The 11,680-nt window shown below is 41.1% G+C and overlaps 1 protein-coding gene across 1 annotated transcript in view; it reads right to left on the reverse strand.

Annotated features, from left to right (window-relative positions):
* The window catches only part of LOC145406810 (ceramide synthase 2-like), a 59,176-nt gene extending 48,698 nt beyond the window's left edge, over window positions 1-10,478 (reverse strand). Inside the window, exons 1-2 of the mRNA XM_080277907.1 lie at window positions 10,450-10,478; window positions 5,986-6,031 (exon numbers count right to left, since the gene is read on the reverse strand). Of these exons, the coding sequence (XP_080134033.1) occupies window positions 5,986-6,031; window positions 10,450-10,478 (75 nt within the window). The remainder of the gene's footprint in view (window positions 1-5,985; window positions 6,032-10,449) is intronic.
* Window positions 10,479-11,680: the final 1,202 nt, after the last annotated feature.

An 11,680-nucleotide genomic window follows, 5' to 3' on the forward strand; every position in this document is an offset into this window, starting at 1 on the left:
GCTTAAGCCACTGTCACTGGGTTGACATTTCTGATGAGCCTGGGACCACAACATGAACAACTGTTTCAATATGAGTAAAGGTATGTCTTTTATAAGCAGCTATTTCTTTTTATGACAGAAAGTACTACACCTTCATTAACAACTTCAGCACAAGACATCCTACTTAAGTTTGGTAAAATCAACTGGTGGAAGCAACTACATTAAAAAAAAAAAAAAAAAAAAAAAAAAAAAAGGGAAGGGAAAGGTCAGCAGATTTCAAAAAATTAATTATACAGTATATACCGTACTGTACTTGGTGAAATTGTGCTGAACTGAAGAAAGAACACCTCTGGTCTGATTTAGGCCTTCTCCAGGTATAAACTGGAAGAGAAAATGGTCGTGCATGGATTATATATCATGGGAGGGAAGGGGAGGGGTGGGCAGGGAAGGAAAAGAAGTATGATGTAGGAAAAAATTGAAATATAACTGAGCGTGTGTGTGTGTGTGTGGAGAGAGAGAGAGAGAGAGAAAGAGAGAGAGAGAGAGAGAGAGAGAGGATAACTAAATCTCAGGGAGTCACAGGAAGCTCAGTGTTATGGTACAAGGGCTGTGTATTTCCTCATGATTCATTCATTTTATGCCAAGTTTAAGTGAACAGAGTGTAGTTGTAGTATAAAAGATCTAAGTTAAGTTATTAACCCTGTGGCACTCTTAACCTCTTCACTTCAATGATATTTTATTTTATTCTTGCTAACTTTGGATGAATTCATTCAACCTGGGAAAAATGTCTAGCAGTGAGGGGGTTTATTAAGGCTATTCCTACTATATCTAATCACTTAAAGAAAAGCCTCGTTAATGATGAAAAAACTGTTGTGTGGTAAAAATGATTCTATTTGTCCATCTACAGTGAGATGCTTTAATCCCACAAGTGGTGGTCACAAACTGACTCTGTATCATCCTGCACTCCACCACTTGGCAGCCTTCTCTCAAATTCACACCTCCCCATACTCATATAGTTCTCCACCCCATCCCTCCATCTAATTCCACAGAGTAATTTATGCCATATCACACTGCATGATGTGACCAGCAACTATAATTTGTCCACATTAACCTTTTGTAGTCGGCAGAGAATCTTTCACTTTCCCTTATTCATCTTACGAGAGGCTTTTCAAATTGTAGAGTTTGGATGCTGCCTAAATGAAGACACTCAGTACAAGAGGTCCTTCCAAAAGTTAATGGTAATCATAAACATTTGGGTGGTGGCAATAATACAAAAAAAATACATTACTTAAGAGAAGGATTAACTTGGTGGAGATTATTTCCTGGAGCTCAGTGGCAGAAAAAGATAAAACTATGGTTCTGCATCTCTTTCTTAGAACTTCTTTAAGACTAATGCAATTTGCCAGTGCTATTCTCTTGTTACACCTTGGCATTCATGATGAAGAGATGGCTATTTTAACAAACGTCATGTTAGTACATTTATGTATTTTATGCTATACTGTACTAGCTAACCCCAGATTTTGTTTAACTGCCCATAATCCTACCTGTCCAGAGACTTAAAATCCTCAACTGTGTGACTACTCCTCTGCTACTGGTACACCAAGGAATTCTGTTTAGGCTAACATCAAATGATTTTCTATAATTACCCAGAATTCAAGTGATGTGCATGGTTTCACCAACACTTGTACACTGATAATAAAGAGATTATACAGTACTACTGCTTCCACATATTTGCAACTCATCCTTTTCTTCACCATAACACCAACCACAAAGTTCACCTCCTATTCCACTGTGTCTACAGCACACTTAAGGTACATCTATCACTTCCTCCCTGACGAATCATATCACAGAGAATCATCTGTATGAAGAGAAACATGTCATGCATGCACACTTAGGAGGCTAATATCTGCCAGTGAAGGAAAGTGAGAAGAAAATGAGGTGAAATGTCAGACAAACTTTTGTCCAAGACTGTACAGGTAGTTCACCTTATAAGTTCAGAAAGCCTGTCTTAAAGTTGAATAAAATCATCTTTCTGTGGCAAGAGTGAAACAAGATATAATGGTTCACTATGGAATCTAATTATCATTCTCTCTCTATGAACTACGTCTCTCTTAACTCCTCTTTCCCCTTTTCCCTAAACTTAATGCTGCTGCTTTCCTCTCTCCCTTCCCCCAACATATTCCTCCCTTCCATACCTCCCTCTCTTTCCTACTCATCTCAGTACCTATAAACTCAGATGTTCCATCCATAGCCACATCCAAAGAGGACCTAAACTGGGTTAGAATTGCTGTATCTATCAAAAAACAACTGATCCCAATACAGGTACTGTATAATTTGCTCATATAAAAAATATTTGTGATTGCAATATCCAGATGCATCGTCGTCATCATCACTTGAAAAATTACTCCATCCTGAGAAACCCCTTGAGAAGATGACTGGAAGAGACACTGCATTTTCCTACATTCTCCACTCTATACTGGCATTATGATATCCCCAGGGCTGATTACTGCTTGCACAAAATCTACGAGAGCTCTTTCATCGATGCCAAAAAGTTTATGAAAAGAAGTAGCTAATTATGATCATAGTGCAGTTCATTTATTATGCCCGTATTTTGTGGAAAGTAATTAGGGTCTCCTGAATTCAATGGTCATGAGTGAAAAATGTTGCTCAGACTGTCAGCTGAGATCTTGATCCATGTAGGCTTCGTTTGCATGTACAATTGATGAGGCTTTACAACAGCATTAATCTATGTGTCAATGACCATATGCCTTAATTCCAAAAACAGTGGCCATACACAACAACAATAATATCAAAATTTTGCATTCCTACAACTTTCTATACCTACTGTAGGACTGTACTCTGATATAATCAGGTTATATATATATTTTATAGAGGAAAAATGATACAGCACAATTTTGTGTTACAGGAGGGAGCTCTCTTGGATCTTCAACCACTGCTTGTAGGTCATGGCTTCTGTCATACACCCTATTTACTCACACTTGGCTTAAAACTGCCATCACTTCGCCATGAATACTGAATTGTAATGATCGACTGACACGAGATTATGATACTACTCATGAAGATGCTACTATGAAAAGGATGCTGAGCCACAGTATTCTTAGTCTGCCAGTAAGCTGTATGAAATAGTTGCAAAAGGATAAAATCTGGGATAATTTAAGGTAAAACAAGTAAAATCACAGAGTTTATCATGCTACAGTGCATCTGTGCTAACCTAACAGCTAACGAAGATCCCTCACCCCTTTCAGCTCAGTTAATGACCATGTGTAATCAGAATGGAAGGATGATTTGCTTAGTACAGTAGTCAGGAAAATTCATTCCTACCTCAGTAGGGCTCATCAACTATTATGCTACCACCACTTAGTATTCATACTGTAGGAGGAGTGGTCCAGGTCTGCCAGGTAAAATCAGCGACTATAAGAGGTCTTTTGTCCTACCACATATATACCTCATAAAGACATCTATGATCAACTCCAATTGTTCCTAATGAACATGAAGAAAGTGCTTGGAAAACTTCACCAAAATTGGGATGGGGTTGTATCTGTAAACGATTAACATGGAGGACTGAGGTGGTTTGGCCATGTGGAGAGGATGGAGGGTGAAAGACTGACGAAGAGAGTGTATGTGAGTGAGGTGGAGGGGGGAAGAGGGAGGGGGAGGCCGAGGATGAGATGGAGGGATGGGGTGGAGAGGTATATGAGAGAGGGGTGTGTGAGTTGGGAGCAGGGTAGTGAAATGGCGGGGGACAGGGCAACTTGGAGACGATTTGTTTGTGGCCACCCCAAACGGGATTGAGGCGTCTGGCAATAGATAGATAGATAGACTATGGTTAGACTGAGCTTTATTGCATTTTTAATGTTTTTGCTGTGTTTGCTAATGCATGGTCATTAGTACCTGTCACTGATGTACTGTGCATATAACAGAACCAAAATTAACTGAATAAATTACATTTGTTGGCTCAAAGTATAGAAACGGCAAAGATTTGATGGATGTGTTGTACATCTTTGAATGTGAGGCCTGGGGGGGACTAGGATTACAATTGAAGAGTTGAGAGGATTGATGGGATTGGAATGTACTGGTGTTCTGATGAGGAGTGGTAAATTGAGATGGTTTCAGCATGCTAAGAGGATTGAGGATGACAGTTGGGTGCAGAAGGTGAAAAGTGCGAACATTTGGGGTACGGTTGCAAGATGCAGACCAAAGAAGACCTGGGACAAGGTCACACCAGGGATAAGAGACTGAAAAAGGAGGCTGCCAGAGATCACACAATGTAGACAGCTGATATTAGATGACTGAGGCCAATGAATGCAAGCATGTTGGAGCCTTCATAAACAATACAATACAAGACAAATTCTGGTCCAAGATTTACTTATAACAAATACTGATAAAATATGCAGACACCAAAAAGTCAGTCAAAAATAAGATACAGGCTATCTAAACCTTTAACTTGTACCTGGTACTGTAATACTGTACTTTACTGCTGGATGATACAATAAAACCAAAAAATTAATAGCTATAAGCAATGTTAAGCCCTTCGTATGATCTATCTATCTATTGCCAGACGCCTCAATCCCATTTGGGGTGGCCACAAACAAATCACCTCCAAGTCGCCCTGTCCCCCGCCACTTCACTGCCCTGCTCCCAACTTACACCCCCCTCTCTCATATACCTCTCCACCCAATCCCTCCATCTCATCCTCGGCCTCCCTCTCCCTCTTCCCCCTTCCACCTCACTCACATACACTCTCTTCGTCAGTCTTTCACCCTCCATCCTCTCCACATGGCCAAACCACCTCAGTGTGTTCCTCATAACGGTTCCTATCACATCCACATCCACACCACAACGCTCCTTTATATCCTCATTCGTCAGCCTGTCTCTCCATGTGACTCCACAGGCTCCTCTTAAATAACTGATAAATAACTTCGTATGATGTATTTCCCTTTTTATTCTTCCTGCCTCTAGATGTTTTTATTCACCTTTGGAGAAAAATCTTGGGCTGAAGGGATAAATGAAAGGTACAGGCACAGACAGAAGTATCTTCCCAAAGTTTGTCGAATATGTAGCGGAAAAATCGAAGCATCTGAATCACGCGCTCGTAGAGATAGGGTTTTCACTGTATTTCGCCAGCTGTAAATTTCTTCAAACGGAGCTGGGAAGATTATTTCTGTGACAGTACAGTATATTTAACCTCTCTAGCACAAAAAATCTACACTGAATTACTTAATTTTGTGGTAGCAATATATATGGCATGTGTGTTCTAGCCTGACTAAGATCCCTAATCCCATTCAACTCATAGGTAAGCATTCACAGGTAAGCAAGTGATGGCCAAGTGTAGTTAGACTGGAGGGTTGACCTGACTAGTAACCAAGGAATTTAATCCTAATGCATAACTAAGGCTCATCAAATTTCACACAACCACAGAGCAGCATTCAACTAATTGGAATGACCCAGTTCCTTCATATGAAAACAAACCCAATATAGTACTATATGACATACTCTGAAACTGTTCAATATAAAACACCACCCCAACACTGCTCAAACAACAAGCTGTACAATTCTCGACCATTCATATATTTAAGGTGATCCCTGGAAGGTGTCACGAAAACAGTCATGGTAAATAAATATTTGTATAAAAGTTGGGCAGCTCGACCAATCTAAATACAATAATCTTCTCATCATGGAAATACGTCACTCGCTTACGAAGGAGAAATGCCTCTATGTCTAGGAAACACTGTAGTGATGAATAATGCTAATGAGACTTTGGATGATAAACTATGGTTAAAAACGGAAGAAAATTGGCTTCATCCCGACTCCCCTCCAAATTCCGCCGTGACAATCATGTGATGCCAGTTGGTCCTCGTTAAAACATATAGCCATTTCTCGCCTTCATGGGCCTACAGAGGCCCAAAGTATCCCCTAAATGATGCACAGTTGGCTACCATGACCACATGTGCGGATATAAACAGGAAATTCAATAATTTTATCTACCTTAGGGGCGAAATAGTAGTGTGTTGTCACCTCACCCTCACCAGTGCTAAGGAACCACGAGTTGATTCATTCCTACTGATTGTCATGTTTACATCAACAAAATTATGAAAGACTCATCAAGTTATCTTTTATTGGTAGATATTTCCCTGCAACAATGACACACACATTGTCTATCTAATCTGTAAAGGAATGTCATGTACTTAAACACAGAAAACGTTCATATCACAGTTAAAGGGTATCTACAATAAATAACCAGCTCTGTATTAGTGAGGCAGCCTCAAGACAACCAAGTAAGTACTAAGCTTGCTGTGCCCATTATAAACTCAGCAGCCTCTTTATCCCCTTACAACCAGCTGATGCAAATTACGTAGCTACTGGTGATGTTAACAGAAAAAAAAAAAGAATGCTTAGACGTAATATGCAAAATAAATCGCCAAGGAAGAAGTCCCCATAGGCTTCCCATGCCATCTAAAATAAGTGTCCAAGATTTTTGAAGCCGTGAATGACAGGTGAATAAAAATAGGGCAGCCCGTATTTGCACACACACACACACACACACACACACACACCTGCAGCCACAGCTACACACTGCATCGAAAACTGCACTTATTCTTACATGCACATCATAGCCCCTCCTCCTCGTTACTTTATTTTTATATTTTGCACTTCATTTACTTATCTCTCTCTCTCTCTCTCTCTCTCTCTCTCTCTTTCTGTGGGAAAGGAGGTCGGGATGATGATGATGATGATGATGAAGGCACTCTGATAACTCTTGTTCTTACAAACGGCACACAGAAGACTAATATGATTCAATTTTCTGAATAAATCGCTAAGAGGTGCCACGTAGCTTCCTGTGGTATCTAATAAACAGACTGGAGATAATGGTAGGAGAAATACTGTACATTGAGGTGGTTTGGCTACGTGGTGAGGATGGAGAGCGAGAGACTAGCTAACAAGGAGAGTGTGTGGGTGAGGAGGAGGGGGAAAGAGGAAGGGAGAGGCAGAGGATGAGATGGAGGGATGGGGAAGAGGGGAGTGTTAGCTGGAGAGAGGGCAGTGAAATGGCAGGGGACAGGGCAACATGGAGGCGATTTGTTAGTGGCCACCCCTTACGGGATTGAGGAGACTGGCAATAGATAGACAGATAGAGACTCAAATGTTTATTTCTATATCTGCTAACTTAATACATTCTTCTATGCAATTTATGGAATTCATGATGATGTAAAGAGAATATCGCAGCATACGAGGGAACACTGAGGTGAATCTGTCTGTCTATCTATCTATCTGTATGTCTACATAACTATCTATCGTTCTGTTGCCAGACGCCTTAGTCCAGTAAGGGGTGGCCACAAACAAATCGCCTCCACGTGGTCTTGTCTTCAGTCATTTAGCTACCCTCCCTCAAACTCACACCCTCCTCTTCCATATATCTCTCCACTCCATCCCTCCAGCATATCCATGGTCTCTATTCCTCTCCCTCTTCACCTCACTCACATTAACTCTTCTAATCAGTCTCTCGTTCTCCATCCTCTCTTAACACTTTCAGTCATACCCACATCAACAAAACAATGCTCCTTTACTTCCTCCTTTGTCTGTCTCTCAAAACAAATCGTCAAGGAAAAGGAGCTGTGGAGCCTTCTGTGCAATACAGATATGGGCTTAGATGTTCTGGTCATTATTTTGGCACTAATAAGGGTTTCTCCTACTTGCTTCCTCTCTGTTTTTGTTTTATGATCATACAAACGACTGTGAAATATGAACAATAGGATTAGGAAGATAATGTTGATGGTGTAGATGACGACGATGATGATGATAATTAAAGAAGTAGTAGTAGTAGTAGCAGTAGTAACAGTAGATGTAGTAGTACTACTTCCACTACTACTACTACTACTACAACTACTACTATTACTACTGTTACTACCGCTATTACCACTACTACTACTACAGCAACAACTACTACTACTACTGCTACTACTACTACTATTACTACTACTATTACTACTACTACTACTACTACTACCACTATTACCACTACTACTACTACTACTAATGGCATTAATGATAATCATGATGAATGGAGGTGTAGAGGGGAAAGAATTATTTAGTAAAGGCGAGAAATATTCCGGTTTAATCCAGAAAGGCTAGTGAACAGAAAGGAGGATGGGCGAGAGAGAGAGAGAGAGAGAGAGAGAGAGAGACCTTATCCTCACTTTATTTCTCAACATTATTGTGTTCATTACAGCATGTGGGGGAGAGTCTCTCTCTCTCTCTCTCTCTCTCTCTCTCTCTCTCTCTTTCATAATGAATGTAGTTCAGTAGTCCACCAAATATTTCATCATGTGGATATCAAATTAATATAACTCGTTGCTACATTGCCAGAGAGAAGTTTTATCATTATTGCTCTCTCTCTCTCTCTCTCTCTCTCTCTCTCTCTCTCTCTCTCTCTCTCTCTCTCCACTTCCTCATCCATATGCACACGGAACAACCTTGGAGACATGACATGGCCATGTTTCAGTTCTAAATTCAAATAAGATTTCTCACGCAATGTACAGTCAAGGGCAAAAGTTTGCTGCCTCTCACTTCCCTCTGGTGGTTAATTTTCTTCAGGTTGGAGTGGTTTGGTATATTTCTCTGCCAGTGATGATTCTGTTTTTTGTACATGAAGTTGCAAAGCGACGGACATACCCTAACTGATAATATACTCAGTGAAGAAGTGGGCAAACTTTTGTCCCCGACTATACAGCCATGAGCAAAGTTCACTGACACTTCTCACCTGACCGTGGAGATGACAAGTGTTGCATTAAGTTTGTTTTATATTGTGTTTTGTGATGGTAATAGGAAGCACACAACAAACCGAGGAGTGCAGGAAGGATGCTCTCTGTCGCATGGGAAGGAAAGAGAATATGGAGGGCAGTTGGTTACACGATACTGCAAGAGCACTGTCGGCGAACTTTTGCCCATGGCTGTACTTCCGACGATAAGAATAATGTTCAGCTTCTTGGTTGTGCAATTACGAAACAATCACACGGTATTCTGGAAAGTTTGTTGGACCCTTTAGATCGAATTACTCTGTTCCGAAAGCCTTTGCTCAGTGCCTTGTTATGTATCGTAATGAAGTGTATTGGTATTACCGTCCTGACTGTAAGGTCAGAGAATAAAAAAAATCTAAATTACAACTCATAAAACACAACACATGAAACACGCTCAAAAGTACTAGATGCGGGAGCTTCAGGATCCTTCGCTTAATGACCTTGGTGTGGTGTGGTGTGGGAGAATGATTTTGTTTAGTGTGGTGTAAGAGTGTGGTGTGGGGTGTTGTGTGGTGTGCTTTGGTGTGGTGTGAGAGGATGATTTTGCTTGGTGTAAGAGTGTGGTGTGATGTGGTGTGGGAGGGTCGTGGATTTCACACCTGACTGATGTAGATCATATCTTCAATAGACTCCTATTTTAAGTAGTTAAGGAAATTTCGTAACATCTTATCCTGAATGAATTAGCTGCACATTGCACTTCATTGTACTCTTGTATGTTATTGATGCACAGGTATGTAGATAAACAAAACGACAGAAATAATATACAAAGTAATGTTTAGGTGTAATATACAAAAATAAATCGCTAAGGGAGAGTTGTTACGAAGCCCGACGCCACTCATAACAACTCTTAATGTGATATGTATCGTGGAATGCAGTTCATTTATTTACTCTTCTTCCATCTGCTAATTATATAACTTAAATGTCAACATAATCTACATCAATAACGTGTAAGAAATTAATCAGGTATAATGTATAGAATGAACTGCTAAGGAAGAGGGGCTACGATGCTTCCTGTACCACTTAAAATGCGAATAATAGTGACAAGCCACAAAAGACAAATCTTTCATTCTTCATCACGCGTTTCAGTAATGGTGTTAACATACTGGGAGTTTGCGCTAAGGTATCTGCAAACCCCCCTCCCTCCTTTATTTTGACTGTCATTTTTTTTGGAACACTGTAAATGATGACCCTGTGCTTTTCATTTGTTTTTAACTCTTGCACAGGTCCTGACTTTGTACAGGGAGGTCTTATTCTTAGCCACCCCTGTGCTGCGTACAATTTGCATGCCCGGAAGGGGATCCGCACATACATCACCTTTGAACAGGGTGGAAGTCAAAGGTTTTTCGTCTCATTAACTCATCTCCTCTCATTGATTCCCTTCAATCTTCCATTCTCTCTTGGCCACAGTTTTTCATCTTTATTTCGCATCTGTCACTATATCAATGGCCACGGTTCCTCTGACCTGTCTGCCTGCATCCCTCCTTTGCGGCTGGCGCGTAGCACTCGTCTGGCAGTACACTATCACCTTTATTTTTTTTTCCTGTATGACGTTCTAATGCAAGAATTAACCAGTATTCTCAGTCATTCATGTATGCAACAGGTCAAGTCTGGAACTGTTTTCTTCAGTCAATATTTCCCTCTTCCTCTGACCCACATTCTTTGACGCACAATGTGTCCAGGCATCTCGAAATGAATAGATTTTAAATTTGGCTTTCTTTATTATTTTTTTTTAACAACTTTGCCAGCTTACAGTCTTTGGTTCTTTCTTCTTTACAATAAAAATGTAATCAGCCTGCACCCCACATTACATAGTGCAGCCAGCAAAGACGCATAAGCCAGCCGTGTTCTATCATAACCACACGCTTCAGATATTATCGTCGGAAATTTAGGGCCTGTCCGCACCTTGGAGCACTCAGTTTTAATAATACGGCCCTAACTCTGTTCTACGTCTTCCAGGAGAGAGAACATGAGAGATAGAGTGAGTGAGCGAGCAGGGAAAAGGGAGAGAGGTTTGAGAGGGAGAGTTCTAACTTCCTCGCTGTGCCGCTAGGGATGGTGGTGGTGGCTCTGACTCTAGGCCTTCCGGAAGAGAGAAAGTGAGAGGGAGTGAATGAGGAAGGGAAAGGGATGGAGGGAATGGAAGGGCTCAGGTAGAGCGCTGGGGCTACATTTATCAAAAGGCCTAATTAAATTGCACGATGAACAAATCTGCATTGGATTTTAGTATTATCAGACATCGTTTTGACTTTTTTTTTTCACCTTAATGTTTACTCTGCTTTGGTTGTGAAATGTTTGGCGGTCGTATGAGTAACTATAAAAGTATAAACAAAGATTAACGTACAATTTATCCCGAGGACGTTAGTAAATAAGGAACACCGTGAAGCCCAAGAAAATTCATAAATATGGAGCCCTGTGAGCTAGCCTACGCACGCGCCCTGCCAGGGAATCAATAAGGAGAGAACGTGCGTGTCCGTGTGTGTGCATGTGTGTGTGTGTGCGTGTGCGTGTGTGTGAGGGGAGGCGGCCCGGGCAGGTTATGCAGTGTGGTGGTGAGAGTGTGGCGGTGAGGACAGCCAGGAGGGGGAAGAAGAAGAAGCAAAGCGAGGGGCAAGATGTGACTCTCCAAGCACATCACCTTCCCACGTAAACAAACGCCATTGTCCCTCAGGTGAGGTCTTTCATCTTTGCGTAGCACCGACATTAAGAAAACCCCCCAAAGGCAAATTTACAAGGGGAAATAGAATGAATGGCTGAAGGCAAAGGTCGGGCATTATTTCACGGTTATTATGGGTCAGATGACTCCAAATGATAATAAAGTGAGCCAAGATGAAGGATGGAAGAGCAATGGGTGTTACGGTGATCGATGACAAAGCGGACAGGACAAG

The sequence above is a fragment of the Coenobita brevimanus genome, chromosome 71 (genome assembly GCF_032717465.1).
Source record: "Coenobita brevimanus isolate Jiangsu-jjx chromosome 71, ASM3271746v2, whole genome shotgun sequence".
Classification (NCBI taxonomy): Eukaryota; Metazoa; Arthropoda; class Malacostraca; order Decapoda; family Coenobitidae; genus Coenobita; species Coenobita brevimanus.